This window comes from Dipodomys merriami, unplaced genomic scaffold (genome assembly GCF_024711535.1).
Source record: "Dipodomys merriami isolate MVZ:Mamm:240054 unplaced genomic scaffold, mDipMer1.0.p SCAF_51, whole genome shotgun sequence".
NCBI classification, from domain to species: domain Eukaryota; kingdom Metazoa; phylum Chordata; class Mammalia; order Rodentia; family Heteromyidae; genus Dipodomys; species Dipodomys merriami.
Window position 1 is genome coordinate 5580662 of NW_027206080.1, and position 25829 is coordinate 5606490.

Genomic DNA, 25829 nt, shown 5'->3' on the forward strand with positions numbered 1-25829 from the left:
GAAAGGTAGGGCTGAGGTGGCTCCTCCAGGAGCCTGCTATGCAATGCAAGGACTAGAGCAGTGATGTTGGAGGCGGGGGGGGGTGGGGGAGACGGGACTCAGTCACCTAGAAATAAGGACCACTCTTCAGTCTCAAATTACTGTAGTAAAGACAAATTAACCTGTGTGTTATCATCCAGAGGCTTATTTGATAAGCCAGTAAAGTGTCACCATCCCTGAAACATGGTGTCATAATTTAGGTTAGGGAAACTGGTGGATAGTGTGTGTGTGTATGTGTGTGTGTGTGTGTGTGTGTGTGTGTGTGTGTGAGAGAGAGAGAGAGAGAGAGAGAGAGAGAGAGAGAGAGAGAGAGAGAGAGAGAGAGAGAGAGAGAGAGAGAGAGAGAGAGATTGAGATTCCTGGGGCATGAACTCAGGGCCTGGGCGGGCCTGGATGCTGTCTCCTGAGATATCCTCTCCTCCTCCCCCTCTCCCCCCCCAGTCAAAGCTAGGGCTCTACCACTTGAGCCACAGCTCCACTTTTATCTTACTACTATTATTTGTTGGAAGTTCATTGGAAATAAGAGTCTCATGGGCTTTCCTGCTCAGGCTGGCTTCTAACTACTATCTTCAGATCTCAGCCTCCTAAGTAGTTAGGATTATAGGTGTGAGCCACTGGTGCCTGGCAGTACTTTTTAAAATTGTGTGTGTATGTGTATGTGTGTGCTAGTACTTGGGGTTGAATGTTGAGCATCACATTCTCGCTTGACTTTTTTGCTCAAGGCTGGTATGCTACCACTTAAGCCATACCTCCACTTCCAGATTTTTGTTGGTTAATTGATGATAAGAATGTCAGATTTATTTTCCTAGGCTGGTTTTAAACCTTGATCCTCAGGTCTGAGCCTTCTGAGTAGCAAGGATTACAGTTGTGAGCCATTGGCACCAGCTAGATTTTTTTAAAATATAATTTTATTGTTATTAGTAAGATGTTGTACAGATAGTTACCATTTCATAAGTCAGGTAATAGTATATTTCATTTTGGGGGCAAAGTTACCCCTTCTTTCACTTAGATTTTGTTTTTAAGCACTGTTTGGCCTTTTAATCCTTTTTTTTCCTTATTGTCAAGGTGATATACAGAGGGGTTACAGTTATATAAGTAAGGTAACGAGTACATTCCTTGTCAAACTTGTTACCCCTTCCCTCATTTTTCTCCTACTTTACCTCACTCCTAGATTTTTTTTAAGGCAACAAAATAAAAGTATTTTTTGTAATTTTTCAGCTTTCCAAAACAGTCACTGACTAGAAATTACTCACAGTCTAACCATGCAGGATGAATGAGTCTTCATTAAAGCTTCTGAAAGGGAAAAGTTAAGCTTCCTTCTGGAGGGATATATCAATGTTATTCATCCTTACGAACTGGACACTTAATTCTGTGGACCCGACAGATGCTTAGAAGGTAGTGTTGACTCCAGGGGGTCCTAGACAGTGAGTGTCTGTGAGCCCGATGAGTTACAAGGCCCAGTGTTCAATTTCCTGCAGATTCTTTAGAACTACAGGTAAACCCATCAGTTGTGATGGTTGGTTAAGGCATATGGAAACACAATTTTATTTAAGTATTGCCTTTTGGAAGAAAAATCTGTATATTGAAGAATAAAAATTACCACAGTTAAAATAGGAACATGGAATGTAAAAGTGACTTTCTTGTCCCAAATAAAAATGTTACTGGCCAGCAGTATTTGTAAAGTAAAGCCATTACAATGATGAATTTGAAGTCAGGCACTGGTGGCTTCCAAGACTCTATCTTAACCAATACTGGACACTTTATCACATATAGAGGGATGTATAAATATGATTATCATAGTCCAGGGTATTTGTGCAGTATTCAGGAGGCTGAGATCTGAGGTTCATGGTTCAAAGCCAGTCGGGTCAAGAAAGCTTGTCAGACTCTTACCTCCAATAAATTGGAGTTGTGGCTCAAGTGGCAGAGTTACTAGCCTTAAGCAAAGACTCTGAAGGGCAGCATTTGTGCTCTGATGCCAGGACCAACACCCCCCACCCCCACCCCCCCAAAACCATGGCTAGCATCATGGCTCAAGCCTAGCTAGTAGAAAGCTCTGTATTTCGGACCCTAGTACTGAAAAAAAAAAAAGTCTTTGTGTGTGTGTGTTTGTGTGTGTGTGTGTGTATACCATTAAGCTTGGCATTGTAGCATGGCAGCAACAATACACAGATGAGTAAGTATGAATGTGTTCCAATAAAACTTTATCAAGAAAACATGTAGCATGGTTTTCCAGTCTGATTAGCCTAGAAAAGTGGAGACAAATTTTTAGATACATTTTGAAAGTTAGGGTAGTAGACTATGTATTTGATGTTGGGGAAGCACTTGAGAGGAGAGGGGACATCTCAGGGATGTTTTCTGGGCTCCAGGCTTTAATAACCTGTGGGTCATGGTGATGATGCTAGTTAGGGAATGAGAAAGCAGAAGATCCAAAACTAATTTGCCTAAATAGTGATATGCCAGGTTCTAGGTTCTCTATCATCTATAATGACATTATATCAATGTTTCATGTTTTACCTCCACAATCATGTCAAAATGCTACTTTTGTATACACAATCACGTGAAAAATTAAAATGAGAATACAAAGAGTCAATAGTATTGATCAGTTTTATTTTCTGCTGATGGGAAAAAAATACTAAAGAAGGAAATTTTGTCCCTGTCCTCAGACTTGAACTTGGGACTGGGTGCTATCCCTGGGTTTTCCTTGCTCAGTGCTAGCTCTCTACCACTGAGCCACAGCTTAACTTCTGGCTTTTTGGTGGTTAATTGGAGGTAAGAATCTTATAGACTTTTCTGCCCGGGCTGGCTTTGAACTGCAATCCTCAGATCTCAGCCTCCTGAGTAGCTGGGATATCAAGCATGAGCCATTAATGCCCAGGTAAAAAAAGTATTTTTGAGTATAAAAAAATCAAATATATCAATCTTCTCAAGCTCCCATTGGCTCATTCCCAGCATGTTGATAGCTGTATACCCTTTCTCTTCCAACTGCTCACCTCATCCTACTTTATTGCATAAAGCAGGAAATACACAGAGGGGCTGGGGTGTGGATTCTGTGGGTCAGTGCCTTTGGAGAGGGAGGTGCAGCTAAGTGGGGCTGTCTTCCTTTGCACTTGTGTCACTCCCCAACTGTGTGTAAGAGGTCCTTTTCCAAGTAGTGTCTTATTACCATTAGTATATTAACTTGCGATCATAGGATTTTGATTTTATTTATACTTTGATATATTTGGGGTTTTGTATTTTATTAATTTTTTTATCAACTTTTGCATTTTATAGGCTTTGCTCTCTGTTCACGATACAGTGGCTCAAAAGAATTATGATCCTATATTGCCCCCTATGCCTGATGATATTGATGAGGAGGAGGACTCTGTGAAAATAATCCGTCTGGTTAAAAACAGAGAACCACTGGTGAGATTGATCTGCGTCTTATGTGTACATATGAGTAAATATCATGATGCATCCATATTGGACAGCCTCATATCACCTGTTCCTCTTTTTACACTTACTTCCTCTGTGTCTTCATATTTTATATTTGTATGTAGAGGACACAATTTGAAATTAATATGAAGCCAAATAAAATAACAGGCATTCTGTTATTAATGGCAGCGATTTTGAAAATATTACAGGCATAAGCTATCAGCATCCAGCTGTTTCCATGTTTTTACTCTTTCTATCTCATTTCATTAATTTTTTTTTTTTTTTTGTCGGTCATGGGACTTGAACTCTGGGCTTGGGCGCTGTCCCTGCGCTCTTCAGCTCAAGGCGAGTGCTCTACCACTTGAGCCACAGGGCCAATTCTGGTTTTCTAGTGGTTTATTGGAGATAAGAGTCTCATGGACTTTCCTGCCCAAGCTGGCTTTGAACCTGGATCCTCAGATCTCAGTCTCCTGCGTTGGATTACAGGTGTGAGCCACCTGCGCCTGGCTCATTTCATTAATTTTTTAAAAGTTGTTTTTATTTTCTCTAGATGAATGTCCTTATTTCCTACAGTGCAGTGGACAAATCTACTCAGGAATGCTTTTGTGATTGTTTTGTTTTATTTTGTTTGGAAGGGAGCTACCATTAAAAAGGATGAGGAGACTGGGGCAATCATTGTGGCTCGAATCATGAGAGGAGGGGCTGCAGACAGGAGTGGTAAGTGATAGACAAGTCATATTGTTTGGAAAGCAGCAGGTCCAGTACATAATTTGAAGGATAACAACCTTCTGTTCTAATACAGTGGAACAAATAGTATGACATTTTTTCTGTCAGAATTCAGGAACCTGTGTAAATCAATGACTAACTTTTATGTGTTGTCATTTTGTACACAAGCTTGTGAAGCTGTAGTAAGATCTATTTCAATGTTTCTTTTTTTCTTTCATTCTTTTTTTTGTGTGTGTGTGTGGTGCCAATATTAACTCAGGGGCTTGTGCTCTCATTTGACTTTTTTTGGTCAAGGCTGGCATTCTTTCACTTGAGCTACAACTCTACTTTCAGCTTTTTTTTTTTTTTTTCTGACTAATTGGAGATAAAGAGTCTCACAGACTCTTTGGTCCAGGCTTTCTTCAATCCTTAAATCTCAGCTTCCTGGGTAGATAGGATTACATAAGCTACTACTACCTAGCTGTTTCAATGTTTCTGATTTAAAAAATACTGGTAAAATCATACAGCCTTAAAAGCAGATTTACTATTTATTTTATAAAGTATCAATAATGGGCATTTCTAGGTAAAGATATTGGTACTGCGTTTTGCCAGCCGTTCTTTTTTTTTTTTTTTTTGGGTCCGGTTGTGAGGCCTGAACTCTGGGCCTCAGCTCTTCAGCTCAAGGCTAACGCTCTACCACTTGAGCCACAGCGCCACTTCCGGCTTTTTGCTTATGTGTTGCTGAGGAATCGAACCCAGGGCCTCATGCATGTAAGGCAAGCACTCTACCACTGGGCCACCTTCCCAGCCCTTGCCAGCCGTTCTTGATTCACTGCCACAGGTGCAGATTCCAATGCCCAAGAAGTCTGAAAGTCGCTTTTTTCATCCTTAATCTATTAAGGAAACTAATGATGCTTTGATTGTGGAAACAATCACAAATTACAGTTTCTTTTGTATGTAGCATGCAGATTTCCTGAATTTGTATTTTTAAAACTTTTTTATAAAGGTGATATACAGCGTGAATTTGTATTTTTCAGGTCTTATTCGTGTTGGTGATGAGCTTAGGGAGGTGAATGGGATACCAGTGGAGGATAAGAGACCTGAGGAAATAATACAGATCTTGGTAAGATGTAAATTAATTTTACACCTGCAGTGAAAATAAAATTAGATCATAGTATTTCTGGTTCTTCAAATTGGTCATGAAATGTATAGGATTTGCAGTCTAGTCTTTAAATCCCACCTCCCATCACTCAGTTCTTAGTCCCGATTTGTACCCCAGGGTTTTGTTTACAGAATAAAATAAGAATTAAATGTCTCCCAGATTCATTTTGAGGATTAAAGGAAGTGATACAGATAAAGAATTTAGGTATTAATAGATTGTACCTGCAGTGCTTTTGGTGATGTATCATCTCTCCTCCTCCTGTTCTCTGTACTTCATGCTAGGAATTCTAAGTATAAAAATAGTCATAGTAATTTAGATCTGAGGAGACTTAAAATAAAGTTGTTCTAGACCTGGGTAGTATTTATTCAGTCAACATTAGTTTGTAAGGACGACATGGAGAATGGGTCCTTTTTTTGTCTGAAAATGTAAACCTATAATGAAAATTGGATCTGAGTATCTGAAAATGAAAATGGGTATCTGAAGGATTGGATGTCTTGGGTTGGAGGTATGGTGCAAGTGGTAGAGCACCTGAATAAGAATGAATATTCTGGGATGTAAAAACTTTTTTTGGTGCTGGTCCTAGGGCTTGAGCTCAGAGTCTGGACTTTGTCCCTGAGCATTTTTGCTCAAGACTAGCATTCTACCATGTGAGCCACAGCTCCACTTTAGCTTTTTGGTGATTAATTAGAGATAGTGTCCCACCGATTTTCTTGCCCAGAGTGGCTTCTCACTGTGATCCTCAGATCTAAGCCTCCTGATTAGCTGGGATTACAAGCAGGAAACAAGCATCCAGTTTAAAAGTTTTCTAAGTCAGTGTAATCTCCCATCAAAATTCCAGTGGCATTCTTCAGAGAAATAGAAAAGGAATCCCAAAGTTCATTTGGAAGCACAGAAGTTCCCAAATTGCCCAGTTAATTTTGAACAAAAAGAACATTGTTGGAGATATAGGTCCTGACTTCAAATTGTAATGTAGAGCCATTGTAATAAAACCAACATGACACTTGTGCACACACAGATATATAGACCAATATGATAGAACACCCAGAAATAAACCTATGCAACTATAGCCATTGATCTTGAACAAAGGTGCTACAAACATGGTGGAAGAATAACAGCATTTTCAACACATGGCATTAGGAAAACTGGATATTTACATGCAGAAGTCTGAAACAAAATGCTTTCATAATATACAAAAATCAACTCAAAATAGATGAAAGACTGAAGCTCGGATTTTACTGTAGAAAAACACTAGCAAATACAGACATGGGCAATGTGTTTCTGACAAAAGGGCTTCAAATCCCTCAAGAAATTAAAGCAACAATTGACAAATAGGATTTCATCAAATTAAAAAGCTCTGTATAGCAAAGGAAACAATTACCATATGAAGAGACAGCTTACAGAATGGGAGAGTATCTTTGCCAACTATTCATCTGGCTATTAATCTCAAAAATATAAATAGAATTCAAAAAATTAAGAACAAACCATCCAGTTAATAAGTGAGCAAATGAACACTTCTCAAAGAAGTACCCTTATCTTAAAGATACCACTAATAACTCCTAACTATGCTAACAGTTTACTTAAGGACACTACTATTATTGACAGAAGCAAAATTGGAGCTATAAAACAGCTAGTTTCAGGGCAATGGGAAGGTGACTCAGTGGTAGAGTGCTTGCCTTGCATGCATGAGGCCCTGGGTTTGATTCCTTAGCACCACATAAGCAGAAAAAAACCAGAAGTGGTGCTGTGGCTCAAGTGGTAGAGCGCTAGCCTTGAACTGAAGAGCTGAGGGACAGCGCCCTGTGTTCAAGCTGCATGACCCCCCCCCCAAAACAAAACAAAACAAAAACAAAAAGAACTGTCAACATTTTAGTTTAATGTACTTTCAATGATTTTTTAAAAAATCTAAGTGCATCGCGTAAGAGTTGGATGGTTATATTTTTTTTAAAAAGTACTATGCCATTTGGGAGAAAACAGATGGAACTAGAAGTTATTATGTTAAGTAAAATTAGCCAGACTCAAAAAACAAGTATGGAATGTTTTTCTCATATGTGGAATATATATATGTATATACATGTGTGTCAATACATACATGTGTGTGTGTATATATACACAAACATACACATAGATGAGAGTCTGTTTTGGGGGGATCTGCAGGAGGGAGAAGGGAAAAGTTGAAGAAGGGAGTAAATATAATAAGTACATACATGCATGCATGAAACTAGCCCAGAAGCCATTCAAATTGTTCAAAAAAAGATGAAAGTGGTGGATGATAAAGAAGAAAGTACTAGAGGAGTGAAGATGAGCAAAATACATTACATGTATACAGAAATTGCACAAAGAAACATTTTTGTACAAGCAGTATATGCTAGCAATTAAAATAACTTGTAAGCTAAGACTATAATAAAAGCTTCCTACTGCCTACACTTGACCAAAGTGTGGGAAAGTAGCTGTGGTTGTATATTTTTGGTGATGGGAGAAAATAATATGGATTTTTTAAGCAGCCATTTGAAACTCAAAATTTTGAATGTTTATATTTTCTTTCGGGGACTGTCCTGGGGCTTGAACTCAGGGCCTAGGTGCTATTTCCGAGCTTTTTCTTTCAAGGCTAGCACTGAGCCACAACTTCACATCTAGTTAATTGGAGATAAGAATATATGGACTCTCCTATCTGTTCTGGCTTTGAACCACAATCCACAGATCTCAACCTCCTCAGTAGCTAGGTGTGAGCCACTGGTGCCCAGTGAGTGTCCATATGTTTTAATGAAGTAATTCAATTATTGAAAATTGACCCTATGGAAATAACTTAGCAAATACATTTAAGCAAAATATTTTGTAGAGGTTTGGAAACCATTGAGAAGGTTGGATTGACCATTCATCCCACTGATAACTTACTGGCAGGCAGTCACAATAGGTGACTGTATAGTCCCTCGCTATATATATGTGGCTTTACTATATTGCAAATTTTTTTGTTTTTGTTTTTAGTCAGTTGTGTGTCTTGAACTCTGGGCCTAGGTGCTGTCCCTCAGTTCTTCAGTTCGAGGCTAGCGCTCTACCACTTGAGCCACAGCGCCACTTCTGGCTTTTTCTGTTTATGTGGTGCTGAGGAATCAAACCCAGGGCCTCATGCATGCAAGGCCAGCACACTACCACTGAGCCACCTTCTCAGCCCTTGTATTGCGAGTTTTTTGAAGAGAAAAGAAAAGTAAATATTGATCCTTCACCTATCATGATGTGAAGTTCCAAAGACCCCCGTAAAGTAGCAATAAGTGAACTGCGATGTAGCAAGGGACACTTTATAACACTGCTATTTTGCCAAAGGTGAGGGACCACTGTGTAGATGACTATATGATTATATAGGTGACTATATGACTTAATAATAATATACTCATCATTGTTAACTTTCATTGAACCCTTAATGACATGGTTGTAAAGGGTTTAACTTCCACTTGAGAAACACCTATACAACTAGAGTTAATTATAGAGGAGATTTTGCTTTATCTATCTGTGGAGTTTAGTATTAGATGAATTCTTAAGATTTCTGAATTAGACTTATGATATAAGCAATAATGATATTTTCATTTTGTAATAACAATATTGCCATTAGAATTTACATTCAGTCTTTATCTTTAGAGTCTAATATGTTTATACTCATCAACCAGAATATAATACATAAAAGTGTTTTTACTATTTTTTTCCTGATGGACATTAGCACTAAATGAATCTTATCTTTATAGCTATAATACTGACAATAAAGGATTTTTATCTCTAAAACCATTGATGCTGATTATGAAATGTAATAGCCTGATTTTTGGACCTTATCTTAGTCATTTTGACATTATGTTTGTTTAAGGCACTATTTGTATTTTGTACTTTTGTTTTGAGTTAACTTGACGTGGATATAATCATATTCATTTGTATGGTAAAATAAACAGGAAGTAAAAAAGTGAACATAGTGGCTAATAGTTTTTAACTTGACAAACTTGAGACCCTGTGACATTACTGGAACATCTACAAAAGGAGTTTTATGGTTTGGTCTAACCATAATAATTCCAGGCTTGTAAATTCTTAGATGTGTTTAACTTTCTCCTTCTTTTATCTTATTATTTTTGATTCTACTTTTTAAAAATGATTCTCTATTTTCTCTGCTACCAGGCTCAGTCTCAGGGAGCCATTACATTTAAAATAATACCCAGCATCAAAGAAGAGACACCATCTAAAGAAGGCAAGGTTAGTCACTGCTTAAAAGATATTTTTTGTAGTGCTGGGAAGGTGGCTCAGTGGTAGAGCACTTGCCTTGCATGCTCGAGGCCCTGGATTCGATTCCTCAGCACCACATAAGAAAAAAAGCCGGAAGTGGCGCTGTGGCTCAAGTGGTAGAGTGCTAGCCTTGAGCTGAAGAGCTGAGGGACAGCACCCAGGCCCAGAGTTTAGTCCCTACGACCGGACCCCTTTTCCCACCCCCCCCAAAAAAGATACTTTTTGTAGGTGAGGGGAAATAATGTTTTTTTTTTCCTTAAATCTTGGTTGTACCCGTGTAGGCCATTCATTTTTTTTTTTCTTTCTGTTGCTCTTTCTGCAACAAAATCTCCTTCTAGATGTTTATCAAAGCACTTTTTGACTATGACCCTAATGAGGACAAGGCAATCCCATGTAAGGAGGCTGGACTGTCCTTCAAGAAGGGAGATATTCTTCAGATCATGAGCCAGGATGATGCAACGTGGTGGCAGGCGAAGCATGAAGGTGATGCCAACCCCAGAGCCGGCCTGATCCCCTCAAAGCACTTCCAGGAAAGGTGAGCTACTGGCTGGAAGCAGTGGTCTTTCTTCCAGTGACCTTTTGTTCTCTGCAGAATATTGTTCCAGAATGACTGTGATTAAATGAGCTCTAAAACCCTGCTTTTGAATTCATCATCCCTTGGGTTTGGATTTCTGTTTTGTCTAAAGTATAAAGAACGATAAAAAAAAAATAATGTGACTACCAGGTCATCTTAGGTTTTTGTTATGAAGCAAATGGAAAAAATGGCATATTAATATCAGAATTCATGTTGAGGTGAAAGGTAGGAAAAAAATAAGTCATTTTAGTAGGAAGAGAAATATACAAAAATTTGTAAGTTGGAGCCAGACCCTGATAGCTCATGCCTGTAATCTTGGCTACTCAAAAGGCTGAGATAGGAGGATTGCAGTTTGAAGCTAGCCCACGCAGCATGATTCTACTTTCTCTAATTAACCACCAAAAGCCAAAAGTAGAGCTGTGGCTCAAGTGGTAGAGTGCCTGCCTTAAGAGGAAAAAAGCTAAAAAACATCACACAGACCCCGAATTGAAGCCAAGTACTGGCATTAAAAGAAAAAAATCCTAAGTTGGAAGAATTGTTTCTTCATTTAAATACTATTTTTTCCCTTTTCAAGACTTTTTTCCTTAAGATTTTTAATATTTTGATGTTACCTTAACCTTGAACGTGTACTGAACATTGATAGACACGTTGACCTTTCCTTTCTCCAGGAGATTGGCTCTGAGACGACCAGAAATACCAGTTCAGCCCTTGAAAGCTTCCAACAGGAAATCATGTAAGTTTGCTAATAAGAATGTAGGATAACCAAATCCTGCTGTTTGATTTTGACTGTTAAAGCAGGTGTTCATGGAAGAAGGAATCCTAATATCTTGCAGTAAATTTTAAGAGCATTATTTTTTCTCTGGAAGCAAACTCAGAAGATACTCACAATAGGAATATTGCTGTGCATCTTTGAAAGAAAAGATTTGTTTATAATCATAGTCCATTCTTTAGGGGAAAAAAGTAGTAACCACAACTCTCACTAATTTCTAAATTTAGAAACTTAATAAGTTTAACCTAGAATATACCTCTTTCCTTTGTCTAAAGCCAAGAGCTTTGGGTAAAGTATTTCTTGGGAAAGATTTGAGGAAAAAATACCTACTACTTTCTTGGGTGCAAAAACATTTGTACTTAAGAACAGCTCTGTGTGTGTGTGTGTGTGTGTGTGTGTGCGCGCGCGCGCGCGCACGCCTGCACATGTGCATGCATGTGCACACATACGCTATCTGGACTGTTTTTGAATGCACAGCCTCAGATCTTGGCCTCTTTAGTAGGATTACAGGCAATGTCATTGGTGCCTGGCCTACTTAATTCTTTTCATATCCATCAATCATAGTAACTGGCCTTTATCTTGTTTGTTTGGAGTTTTCACCAACCTAAATTAAATGTTAATGAGGGTAAGAAAAAGGACAATGTAGAACTCCTGAAAAGCAGTGTGGGTTGAGGAGGATTTTTTTTTTCTTTCAGCTAACCCTTCTCTCAGCTTCTTACTCCTTGCTCTCTCCTGCCTCTATCTCATAAATTTTTGTTTCAACACTCCTAAATGTTTCCTGGTTTGGGGTGTTTTGTGAATTTTTAAAAATTGTTTTATTTGAAGCATCAAGACCATACATTAAAAAGCAAAATGAACAAATAAATGGCCCTGGAATTTTACATCAACATCTGTTTTTAGTATTGTGTTCTTCACATCTCCTGTAATTTCTGTCAGTTTGTAGAAGCTTATAGCCCAGGAATCTCATAGTGAGAGAGCCAAAGTACAGCCAAGTATAAATCTCACAGCAAGCAAATACTTAAGTGCAACACTGATTCAAAAGCCTGCTTGTTCTTGCTACTTAAGTCTGGGCAGAAGGAAAAAGCACTTGTCATAATGCACGTGGCATTCTAAGACATCAGCATGCTTAAAGTTTAATGTTGCATTTTTTTCTAAGTATGCCTACTTTTCCGTTGGTGGCATCTCCAGCAGAAAGGAACTTTTCAGACACCCCTGACTTGCTTTTGGAGGGATCTGGTCCTGGGGATGTTTGTGCAGTTCTGATATATGCAATTCCTTGGAATAAAGCATGCTACTGAAAAATACTAGAAATATGAGGACACTCCAGTCTAAATCTGTACTCACTTTGTTTGAATCATGACACTTTGGAGATTTATAATTCGATATAATTATGAATTTTAATTTACTTAAATTTGCTTTTCAGTAGTTCTTCCCAACTATACTTGATTTCAATGTGTGTGAATTTAGATGTGTGTTTGTATGTATGTGTGCACATGTGTGTCCATACTTGTGTGCATGAGCAAATGCAAAGGGTCTCTATAATGGCATCTTTAACAATTGCCTCATGCTTTTACTTTACTTTTGTGCCTGTGGTTGGCACTCTATAGCATGTCTCCAGTTCCAGCTTTTTGCTAATTAGTTGGAGATGAAGTCTCCCAAACCTTTCTGACTTCAAACAGGCTGACTTCAAGCAATGATCCTCCAGGTTGTAGCCTCTTGAATAGCTAGGATTACAGATGTAAGCCATTGGCACCTGGTCTAACCAATCACCTTGTATCACTGTGTGGTTACTTATATGACTATGATTTTATCCTTTATTTGATTTTTAAGTGTGTCATTATCACTAGAGTTTTCAAGGAGACGAAGTTTGTGAAGATGACTGTAGTATAGAGTTTATGTAAATATCATCATAAAGGCAGAAAGAAATGGCAAGTTTTAGTCTGGCCATCTATGTGTTTATAGTTGTAGAAGAGCTCTGATTCTGGCTCCAAGGTAAATCAGACCAGGCATTATGATAATCATATCCTCTTCAGGCTTTGGTCTTAACATCCATATGTAAACTCTTCACTGCAATATTAATCTTTGATGTTTTGTTACTACTCCCTTCAAGAGGCTTGGCATAACTAACACATGCCCAAACAATAGGCTTCTCAAACAAAATAATGGGCTTTTTAAAATTAAGCATTACTAAAAATGAAAACGTAAAGTTTTATAATGAAAATATTCTCTATGTGTAGGTATACCAGTCATGGGGCTTAAACTCTTGGTCTGTGTGCTGTTCCTGAGGTTTTTTTGCTCAGGGTCAGTGCTCTATCACTTGAGTCACAGCACCACTTCCAGCTTTAATTAGCTATAAGATTCTCAGGGGCCTTCCAGGCTGGGATGGTTTTGAACTTTGATCCTCAGATCTCAGCCTCCAGAGTAGCCAGAATTACAAGTGTGAACCATCAGCACTGGCTAAATGTATTTTTAAATCTTGGAAATGATATGAGGATTCTTCTCCTTTTCTCTGTCCCCCATCTATTTTGGAACAATTGCTTATCCAACCAAAAAAAATTGTAATAGAAATGTATTTTCCTTCCCTCTGCCATCTGATATGGTTTTCACATAATGGATTTGTATGAGTAACACAGAAGAACAGACCTAGATGTCTGATAGATTTTGGTTGATATGACTAGCTTTTGGATTATTGCATAAAAGAGTCAGCTTAAGTGTTCTGGAAATGGGTGAAAGCAAACCTTAAGTCTCAAGTAGCATATAGGAATAGTTTTTCCTGATGGAAACTTGGCAACTTCCATTTCTTATGTCAATATTATTTAAAGTACCCTAACATTTTTGTTGTCCATTTGCTTATATAAAACATATGCTATCACCTTGCCTTTAAGAAAGATATATGAGTTTCTTTATTGGAGATATTGTTTGCTCTTTTTCTGTTGAAATATATACAATTATATGAGTTAAAAAGTCTTCTTAATTATATAAACATTAATGTACTTTAATAGGTGGTTTTTAAAATTTTTTATGCCAGTACTGGGGCTTGAACTTAGGGTCTAGACATGATTCCTTTAGCTTTTTCTCTTAAGATGGGCTCTCTGCCACTTGAACCTCAATTTTACTTCTGGCTTTTTGCTGCTAATTGGAGATAAGAGTCTCGGATATTTCAGCTAGGGCTGGCTTTGAACCATGATCCTCAGATCTCAGAGCCCTGAGTAGCTAGGATTACTGGCAGGAGCCACTGGCTCACACTGATACAATGTAATTTAAATCCAGCTTGTAAGAGCCTTCAGAAAGAGTGGAGAAAAACTGTTTACATACCTTATTTTACAAGTGTTTTTTTTTTCTTTCTTGCTATTGTTTCTAACGTATTTATAAAGTGATTTTTTTTTTTGTTGCTTTGTATGTCACTCCCCCATGGTATAACCTTTCACTGTATTTAATGTTGGTATAATTTGTGGAGGGGAAGGGAAAAAACAAATTGTTTAAATAGGGATACAGGTGGACCCATTGCAACAGAGAAATGTACAAGATGCTGTGTTGAAAAGCAAACTTTACAACTTTGGCGGGAGGGGGGAGGTGAGTGTAGTGGTAGAGATGGGATGGGAAGGGATGGTAGGGGAAAACAAAGGAGGAGGCAACAATGTTTGATAAGGAATGTACTCATTACCTTGCTCATGTAATTGTAACCCCTCTGTACGGTATTTTCACAATAAAAAATATTTAAAAAATTGAAAACACAACAACAACAAAACCCAGAATATTTCAGTGCTATTTTTATTTCCTTTCTTAGTTATCCAAGTATAAATACCCAAACAGTTCTAATCCAGCAAATTGAATAGTAGTAATTTGATATTTTCTTTAATAAAATAACTCTTGTAGAATTCCTGTTATAAGAGACATAAAAATGCAGAAATAAGAAATAACAGCACAAAAACAACATTTTTTAATTTGTTTGAACCAGTTGTTACTATTGTGTGGATAAAATTTAACTGCAGATGATGAATGTCCATTAGAATGTCCATTTGTGGTACATCATATTAATCATTTAGGTTGCAAGTCAGGCATTTAAGAATAAGTCATGGGCCGGGCGCTGGTGGCTCATGCCTGTAATCCTAACTACTCAGGAGGCTGAGATCTGAGGATCACAGTTCAAAGCCAGCCCGGGCAGGAAACTCTGTGAGACTCTTATCTCCCAATTAACTACCAGAAAACTGGAAGTGGCGCTGTGGCTCAAGTGGTAGAGCACTAGCCTTGAGCTGAAGAGCTGAGGTACAGTGCCCAGCCCCAGAGTTCAAGCCCCATAACTGATCAAAAAAAAAAAAAAAAAAAGGAACTCATGGTAGGACTCTGTAATAAAGCTGTTCAAGTCAAGTATATTTTTTTCTTCTGTCATCTTCAATAAACGTAGTGTTTTTTAAATTTAATTTTATTATAAAGGTGATGTACAGAGAGGTTATAGTTACTTAAGTAAGCAATGAGTACATTTCTTGTCAAACACTATTAGCCCCCCCCCATTTATCTCCCTTTTTTCCTCCCCTCTGATTCCCCCCCGCCCCAAATTGTAAAGTTCATTTCCAACATAGTGTCTTGTGAGTATCGCTGTTGCATTGGTTCACCTTTTGTCCTTTGTCTCACCATTTTGTGATTCCCCTTCTTCCCCAAATTTAATAAACATATATACAAGACACAGGGTACCAAAATCAAAAAACTGTGATACCAGGGGATAAGCCAAAGGGGAAAAAAAATGAAAGAGAAAAGAAATAACTTCACACAGTACATTAAAAAAAAAACGAAAAACTAAAACAAAATCTTAAAAAAAAAAACCTCTTGTTTTCATACTTGGAGTTCCTTTTGATTAGCATCATTTTATGTGGTCATATGTACTTAGCTACTGAGCTATTGTGATCCTCTGCTAGGACTATCCTAGACAAATACTAGTTATTACAAAGGAAGGAATCCATAGAGACTATGTTTCTTTGAGTCTGGCTTACTTCACTTAATATGATATGGTATATATACACAATGGAATTCTGTGCTTCCATCAGAAAGAATGACATTGCCCCATTTGTAAGGAAATGGAAAGACTTGGAAAAATCATTTAGTGTTTTCATAAACAGAGTTAGTTCCGAAACAGAGACTGCATATGTTTTATAATTAGGTTATGTGTAAAAATTTGTCAAACATTTTTGATGCTGGTAGGAAGTTATGAACAGAAACACATGTAATTTTAAAAATACCTATAAGAGCTGGGTGCCTGTGGTTTACATTTGTAATCTAAGCTACTCAGGGGGCTGAGATCTGAGGATTGTGGTTCAAAGCCAGCCTGGGCAGGAAAGTTCACCAGACTTTTTCTTTCTTTCTTTTTTGTTTTTTTTGGGGGGGAGTCCAGTCATGGGGCCTGAACTCTGGGCCTGGGCGCTGTCCCTCATCTCTTCAGCTCAAGGCTAGCGCTCTACCACTTGAGCCACATCGCCACTTCCGGCTTTTTTTCTTTTTGCTTCTGTGGTGCTGAGGAATCGAACTCAGGGCCTCAGGCATGCAAGGCAAGCACTCTACCACTGAGCCACCTTCCCAGCCCCAGACTTTTTATTTCTGATTAACCACCACAAGCCAGAAGTGGAGCTGTGGCTGAAGTGGTAGAGCAGCAGCCCTGAGTGAAAACAACTAAATGGCAGTACCAGGGCCCAGAATTCAAGTCCTAGTATCAGCACACACAAGCACAAAAGAAAATAATAAGTATTCTTTGTCCTGTATGTTAAGTCAGCTTTCTGTTACTTTAACAACCCCCTGAGATAATCAACATGTCCAGAGAAAAGTTTTTTGGTTGGGGGGAGGGGGAGGATTAGGTGGGGAGAGTGGGGGAAGGTTGGGAAGGGATGGGAAGGGTAAACAAAGGAGGAGGCTACAATGCTTGATAAGAAATGTACTCACTACCTTGCCCATGTAATTGTAACCCCTCTGTACAGTATTTTCACAATAAAAAAAAAGTAAAAATAAAATTAAAAAAAAAGTCTTTTGAGGGCTTGTGACAAATCAGCATATCATGGTGAGGAGTTGAGTTCACAATAGAGCAGAGCTGCTCACATTGCTGGTAGGATTCAGAAGAGAGAGGAAGAAGAAATTTCTAGGGTCCCACCATCCTAGGTACAGGGACACATCCCCAAGGGTCAGAAGACCTCCTACAACTAAGCTCCCTCTTAAAAGTTCCTACCATTTCACTGTAATACTATGTGTTGGATTCTCAGGCTCAGGGTGTGTGTGGAAAGAGGTATAGATGAACTAAGTTGTAAATCTCATGCTTAATTACCCCTATAGGGAGATGGTTGAAGTGTTTCTGCCTATTCAGTAAACTATTCTCTGCCTGTTAGTATTACATAGGGTAAACTCTTGTAGTTTGCAAAGTTCTAATTTTGTCTTCGGGGTCTAGGGCCATGCACATAAGAAAGAATTGGCTTGGAGGCTAGTCTGTGGCCAAGGACTGTTTTAGGGAAGAATGCAGTCAGGGGTAGGAGGGTGTTTAGGAAGCAGATACAGCTATGCTTGTGTCAATAGTACTGCACCAGCATAGATGGATAGACTGTTCCACTTGCTTTTTTTTGTATATATTTTTATTGTAAAAATACTGTACAGAGGGGTTACAGTTACATGAGTAAGGCAATGAGTACATCTCCTATGGAGCATTGTTACTTCCTCCTTTGTTTTTCCCCTACCATCCCTTCCCTCCCACCTCTCCCACTCCTCCCTCCCTTCCCCCCGCCCAAGTTGTAAAGTTTGTTTTTGTTACAGTGGGTCAACCTGTATCCTTATTTAGGCATTTTGTTATTTCTCTTCCCCTCCCCAAATTAGAAAAATATATATACAAGATTCAGGACCACAACATCAAATACAGTGGAAACGGGTTATACCATGGGGGAAGAACATACAAAAGAAACAAAAAAAATCACATGGTACATTATAAATACATTAAAAACAACAGCAAGAAACCACTTGTGTCCCTATCTTGGGGTTCATTTCGCTTGGCATCATCTTAATATGGTCATATATGTACATAGCTTTTGACCTTTTTTGCTTGTCCTAGACATGTACTAGTTATTGCAAATAAGGGAAACCATGGAACCTGTTTCTTTGGGCCTGGCTTATTTCCCTTAATATAATTTGTTTCCAAGTCTTTCCATTTCCTAACAAATGGGCTGATGTCATTCTTTCTGATGGAGGCATAGAATTCCAATATGTGTGTGTGTATATGTATGTATGTATGTATGTATGTGTGTATACACATACACACACACACACACACACACACACACACACACACACACACACACACACATAAAATCACATTTTCTTGATCCGTTCATCCACTGAAGGGCATCTGGGTTGGTTCCATATCTTAGATTGTTCCACTTTCAAGAGTATCTGCTCTGCCTCATTTGTCCCACTTAGAATTCATTTGTTCTACTGTGAGACCTTTCAGTTCATTCTCTGTTTGTAGACTGCAAATTTGTCTCTTTGTGTTCCTAGTCTCCTCTGTGGTCTTACAACTTTTCTGTCCTGCACTCCATTGTTAACTGCTTTGGGCTCCTGTTAGCACTGCTGATGGCAGGAGTTAGCCCTTTCCAGGCTCCCCTGTCAGGAGAAACATGGGGTGTTGACAGTGAGAAAAGGACATGAAGGCATGTTTGAGGCAAGGGGAGACTTGGAACAAACATGTTCCTGACTTTGCCCCTGATTGATTGTTTTCTTGCCTACGTTTGAGTACCCACAAAGTGGTTTAGGGGTAATTTTGACATCAAAGTTAAACATACCTAGACAACCTGGGTCCACATTCCCATCTGTGAAGTGGGGACAGTAGTCCTGGCCTCAGATTGTTGGGGAACTAAGAAACTTTATATACTTAATGAGCCAAGGAAAATGCCTTGTATACAGTAAGAAATGTGAATTTACCCCATCTATCATCCTAGATCAGTTCTTGGTATTTTTTCTTTTTATGTAACCTGCTAATTCTAAGGGAATTTATTTTATTTCTTTGCTTTTCCAACTAGATGTCTATTAAGCATGACCATACTATTGGATATGTGTGTGGATTAAACAATCTCTTTCTTAAGAATTGTATTGAGAAATGTTCTTTTCTGCAATTTTGACCTTTTATTACAATACAAACTATATATTATATATTACATAATAAATATTTTTGTATTTATTAATACAAATTAATACAAATATATTTATTATATATGACACATTTTATATGTAATATAATATACATTAGTATATATAAGTGATAGTAGTTTATATCACATATATATAATGCAATGTACATTAGTGATATTTATTATAGGTTGGTTGTTGGTGTTTTTAAGTATTTTTGTTGTTTCTTTTGTGACATACTTATACTATTGTTACTATGACACTGATTTTTTTCATCAAGGGTTCAGTATTCAAATAATTGTATTAGTTCAATCAAAAATATTTGCCAGCCAGGCGCTGGTAGCTCACACCTGTAATCCTAGCTACTCAGGAAGCTGAGATCTGAGGATCACAGTTCAGAACCAGTCCAGGCAGGAAAGTCTGTGAGACTCTTATCTCCAATTAACCACCAGAAAACCAGAAGTGGTTCTGTGGCTCAAGTGGTAGAGCACTTGCCTTGAGCTGAAGAGCTGAGGGACAGTGCCCAGGCCCAAGTTCAAGCCCCACAACTGGGATAGATTTTATATCCCATGTGTTAGTAGAATGCCTGAAAATTCCCAGTTATCAGTCTTAAGTATTTCCACCATGCCTAAATGTCTAGTTTGGCTAATCTGTGTATCACATAATCTAATCTTTGTTTTCTGATCACTTGTTTTGATATACGTGAGTTTTTAGAAGTGTTAAAAATGTGTATAAATTATTTTTTGAGCCTGAAAACTAGTAACTTCTCAGATTGGCTAATACTAGTCAAGTAGAGCCAACACAGTTAAAAGACCCATGGCTATTTGAAGAGTGAAAGTGAACTGTATGTACTTTCTCTGAACCTTTTTTTTTTGATGTCCAGTCCGTAGCTTGGGGAGATGAATGAGCAAAGAGCTGTTCTCACTGTTTCCTTTTTCTCTGTAAAGTCACGTTGCAAAATCGGTTCTACCTCGATTCAAGCTTAAGTTTTACTTCTAATATATTGCCAGTACTTCTACTTTTTATTCCTAGTCAAATTTGACATTTTTTTTTTACTAGTGCCATGATTGAACTCTTAGTCTTATTCTTGCTGAGCTGGTGTTCTACCACTTGAGCCACATCCCCAGCCTCAAACCTAACTTTTAATAATCAAATAATACAATGAAAACAACAGGTCCTGTCTAACTCATTGATATGTCTAATTAAATTGACCCTTGTCAGGATAGATATTGTTAAATTAACAGGGTATTGTTAACAGGAAATTTTGTTAACAGGAAATATAGACATTTTATGGGAAATTTGTTGTTTATAAGAAAATTTTTGTTTTGTCTTCTATGAATTTTTTCAATATCTTGAACAGATTAATTTATAAACAAAACCAATCTGTGAAAATAAAATGATCATATTCAAGGTATTATTGGTTTACTTTTTCTCATTTGATTGTTCATGAGCTCTATGAAGACTTTTTTTGTTCAGATAAAAATGATCTTGCATTTATTTGACCACTGCACATTCCCCAAATGTGTAAATTCTATAAATAACAAGAACTCAGTAGAAAACCTAATAGAACAAAATAGCATAAACTTGAGCAGACATTTTGAGAAAAGCATCTTTGTGATCAATAAACATAAAACGTTTTTATTCATCAAAGAAAAAAGCCATAATATAATACTATCTACTAAAGTATATACATACTTTATAGAACAAGACTCAGTGGAGATTAAAATTCTATTTATTTCTTGATTAACAATTTTGATATATTTAAAATGTTTATCTCTTTCCTTTGGCTTTTCTAAGATGAGGAAATAATTGAGTGTGGTAGGTGAATTTTTGTTTTTTTCTTGGATGCAACATCTTTAAAGTTTAATTGTGTTTTCTGCCCATCTAACCATTTCCTTTCTCATTTTCTTTGTGCTTCTCAGAGGAAATTAAAGGTACATGTATAAAAGTTTCCGTGCATAGTCTAGTAATTTTATTTGGTGCACATAAGTTTAGGGTCAAATTGAACATATCAAGCAGTTAATGAAAGAGATCTTTACTTACATCTTTACTTTCATTATGACATTTCAGTCCAAACACAGAGGTAGGACTTTTTTTGGGGGGTGGGGGGATAACATCCTTTTTTTGTTGTTGTTGTGCTTCATAGTGAAGAAATACAGAATATAAACAAAAATAACACATCACACTTGTATTTCTGCCAATTGTGCTAAACAAAAGTGAAGGAAGAAAGCAGTGTTCTTCAAGTACACTGGTAAATGTTTTTTAGCTTCTGGAATGGAACCCAGGTCCTCACGCATGCTGCGCAGGTGTTTTATCACTGAGCTACATCCCATATCCCTGGCAACGGTTTGATTTCTGGATACTCTGGGTTATTCCAGGCATATACTTATGTAAGTGTTAGAGGCCCAGTATGATAAAGTACTCTATTATTTACATTCACTTTTAAATGTATACAAAACTCAGTATTCACTTAATTCCCCCAAATAATAGCATATTCTTTACTCTTTAAATGAATTTTATCTGTTCTTTTAAAAAAATGGAAGTGGGAATATTATTTTTTATTGCTTCCTATTATGGAATCAATACATATCAGCAGGAAGATATATTTTTAATCTTAACCCTTCTGTCTAATCCAATGAGCCAAGCACACATGCTCTCTTGTACATTTTACCAAAGAGCCTGATTTACGAAAGTAATTTTACTTTGGAAATCAAGCGCTATAATTTTCTTAACTGTGAAAGCATAAACATTTCAGATAAGGTTTTATTTTAAAGTAATTTTTTTGGACTTGCATCAAAGAACCTCTGAAGAAGGTTAAAAAAAAATCAACTGCATGATTGTTCCAAATATTAACACTTAAATATAAAACAAAGTGTTTTATGTTTAAGATTGGCATTGTGAAGGCTGTTCTTTGCCGTGCTTCACACAATTGTTTTGAGTGATTTATTTTTTGCATCTGTGGCTGGGCTTCTAACTGTTCTGCTTTGTTTCTTGGCTTTGTTCTGAATGCTTTTACCCTTCATCCAGAGGATTCTGAATTTGCTGCTAATCACAGTGGAACCTATATAGGTGAGCAATGGTCATGGAGAAGGATTCCTTTCTTTCTGTTGCTTTCTTCAAAGTCGTTATTTTATCTGAAATTAGTATATATGCATTAGCATGCTCTGATCTTCAGTGGTGACAGCATGTACCTCTGTCAAAACAGGCTCACCAGGCTGGACACAAAGGATCTCTTCATGTGCTTTGGTTATAGTTCAAGAAGCCTTCCAGACAGCATACTTTTTCAATCTTTGTATGTTTTTTGATAGAAGATGGAAAGACATCCTGTTTGTGCTAAATATTTTCTAAATGAATGGTTTAATGTGAATTGTTCAAAACTTCTGAATGACTTTTTATTCTTAACTAAGTTTAGATAATAGTTTCTTATGATTTGTTACTCCCCTAGTCTCCAAATAACTAACATTCAGCCCCAAATACAATGAGGCCTCACGATCAACTTTCAGATCTCTGTTGGAAGGAAACAAATCTAGTTTGGAGATGTCAAGGGCTGTTAAGAATAAAAGCAGAACTACCTAGAACTCACTGGAGGTATGACTGTAGTCAACTCCATGGTTCTTCTGGTCTGGGTCAGCTTGTTAACTTTCCATTCTGGTGTTTTGCCTAGGGTCTGGCTGTGTTTAAGAGAGCTGGGTGAATTTGTTTCTGAATCACATGGTCTTTTACTCTCCAGTAAGCTGAGAATACAGGAGCTTCAGAGTTCCAGACTGCAGCAAGAGAAAGCAGTTTCTAGTCTTTGAATACTTTTGACATCATGTAAGTCTTTTGACCCAAGCAAGTCTTTTGGCCAAGTTAGTGTCAATGCAGGCGGAAGCTACCTGAGAGCTTGTATACAGAAGGAGTGCCCAAAAACACAACCAGTAGGACATGTTTCTACTGCTGTCAAAAATCGAAATGGGGACCTTACTGTCCCTGCTCAGTGGATCAGATGTTGAGGGGATATGCTTCTAGTGGATACCTTTCATGCAGTGTGCTACGTGTATGTTGCGTATCATGCTGTGCTTCAAAGGAGATGATCTCCAGCCTACTTCGATTGAGTCACCTCATAAGAGAGGGCATCAGAGCTGGTACTATGGTCACTGAGAATTCTAGTTCACAGCGGGGGATAAATGTGAATGCAGCTCCATGGAAAGAAGCTAAATGTCACAGAGCACAAGGCATATGTAAATTTAAGTGATATGTAGACGACAGGGCGGGAAGTGTGGTTTGATTGCTTGATACTGTCAGCTCTTACTCAGTAGGCTAAATAATCTTACATAGTAGTCTAAATAAAGTTTTTCCTGATTTTTCACTCAACATTGCTCTTGCATAAAATTGTGCAGAATATGGTTTTTAAGTCTTTGTTTCTTTTAGCATGTAAGGATTTTATGAAATAAACACGTGATAGAGAAATTAAATGCAAAAGTGAAGAAATGATCAGTAGTGGGGCATTCATGGCTCACACCTGTTTTCCTAGCTATTCCAGAAGCTGAGATCTGTGGATTACTGTTGGAAGCCAAGCTGGGCAGAAGAACCTATGGGGAAAGAAAAGTAACCTACAGGGTGTCAGAAAAATGAGGCCACGTGTTGCTTAAGAACCAAAAGTTGGATAAATACATTATTTTTAGCAGATTGTGTTGTGGGATTTTTTGCATTTGGCTGGCTTTTGAATTTGCATAACCTGCTTCTACAGTATGGCTATTTGCCCCACTCGGTATCTCTTAGAAACAGAACTTTTCCTTCCTGTACATAATTATGGTGTCAAAGGGAGAAAAATGTGACCAATATAATTCAATATATGTGTAATGTGTTAGCTTTCTGTCACTATAACAAATACTGCGATAATGAGAAGTTTGGGCTCCAGTCTGTGATGGCTATATGTGGCAAATGTATTCACTTCATGGCCAAGAGTGAAAGGAGGAGGAGAGACCAGGATCCCTTTAGAGCACATGTCCCAAATTTGATAGACTCTTGAATTTGCAACCTCTGATTATAAAGTACAATTATAAGGCCTAACGTTCTCCCAGTCGACTTCTCCTCTTAAAGAGCTGCCTTTCAGTAGAGCCACTTTGGGGGGGGGGGAGGGAAGGAGACACTGGGAGACATTCCAGTTCCAAACTGCAGCATACATCATTTCTTCCTGTTATAACCAACTTGATGCCTAAAATTAACCAGCACTTTATCCCATAATACTTTTTTTTTTGCTAGTTCTGGGGTGAGGGGGCTTGAACTCAGAGCCTGGGCACTGTCCATGAGTTTCTTTTGGTCAAGGATAGCACATTCTGGCTTTTTTTGTGTGTGTGTGATTAATAAGAGATGAGCGTTTTACGGACTTGACTTTTCTGTCCAGGCCGGCTTTGAACTGCAGTCCTCAAATCTCAGTCTCTTGAATAGCTGGGATTACAGGAGTGAGCCCCTAGTACCCAGTTTCCCATAATGCTTTTAAGTATATCTCTGGTGATTGTTTCTTTGAAAAAAAGTTCCCCATTGGTGACCTAATGTTTTCCACATCAAATATTTCTCTCACTAAAATGAGAGATTTAAATTATACAAATTGAGCCAGATTCTGGTGGTTCACAACTGTAATCCTAGCTACTCCACAGAGGCTGAGATCTGAGGATTGTGGTTCAAAGTCAGCCTGAGCAGCCATGAGACTCTTATCTCTAAGTAACCAGCAAAACTCCGCAAGTGGAGGTATGGCTCAAGTGGTAGAACCACCAGCCTTAAGCAAAAAAGCTAAATAATCATGCCCCAGCTCTTCATGCCCTAGTACCTGCACTACATTAATTAATGCTACAAGCCAACAAGATGGAAAAGGATTTCTCCATGGTGGTCATTTTGCACATGTCGTATAAAGGATCACAGTACTCTGGGATACATCCACCTCCAACAGATGCTGCCTCCTTCCTACCCAGGTGCATTTTAGTTCCATAGTTTTGAAGAACATCTACATATACAGGACAGGCTTGGGTTTCTCCTTCACATATGCCATGTTTATCTGCTAGGAGAGTTCGGGGAAACAATTGAGAAATTTGACCTCATTGGGCGATTTTCTAAGAATAAGTAAAAAGGATTTCTGAGGCTGTGGCTTACTCTAGGACCTAACTCTCACCTGTTATGCACTTCTATGCCTCTGTCTCCTGTCTCCTCAGAAAATGGAAAAACAAAAGTGCCCTAGCCTGTGGCCAGAATATCCTTAGAATAATGCTCTGTAGAGCCATGACCAAGATGGAGTTAAATCAAGCCCATAAATCAGGGAAGATACTTTATTATTTTCAGTTTATTTGAAGTGCCTCAAATCAAGCTCCAGATGACATCTAAATTATTTTTAACTCATGAACAGGTTACATTTCTGAAAATCAAATTCCACATCAGAATTATCTAAGTTAACACTTTTGAGAGAAGTAACATTATGGTATAGTATTCATAAGGTGATACTCAAATCATAATATATGAATTTTCATAACAATGTACATTGAAACCATATTTAATAAAGCTTCGCTAATAATGAGGTATGATTCTTACTGATGTATAACAAAGCTAATTTCTTACAGGTTAACTTATTTATCCATAAAAAAAGGCTTGGCTGTTTTTACTAGGAAAAACGTGCCTTGTAAGTTGTATTCAGTTCGCATTTATAATTCAATGAACATACATTGATAGTATTCTGTAAATATATTTTTTTAATTTTCCACTTGTGTTCATTTACAGGAGATATTTAAATATCAGAC

The 25829-nt window shown here is 37.8% G+C and overlaps 1 protein-coding gene across 3 annotated transcripts in view; it reads left to right on the forward strand.

Moving 5' to 3' along the window:
* The window catches only part of Mpp7 (MAGUK p55 scaffold protein 7), a 218188-nt gene that overhangs the window by 145559 nt on the left and 46800 nt on the right, over positions 1-25829 (forward strand). For all 3 annotated transcript variants that reach the window (XM_069998202.1, XM_069998203.1, XM_069998204.1), the window contains 6 exons: positions 3310-3441; positions 4086-4167; positions 5193-5278; positions 9470-9544; positions 9913-10109; positions 10817-10881. In XM_069998202.1, the coding sequence (XP_069854303.1) occupies positions 3310-3441; positions 4086-4167; positions 5193-5278; positions 9470-9544; positions 9913-10109; positions 10817-10881 (637 nt within the window). The remainder of the gene's footprint in view (positions 1-3309; positions 3442-4085; positions 4168-5192; positions 5279-9469; positions 9545-9912; positions 10110-10816; positions 10882-25829) is intronic.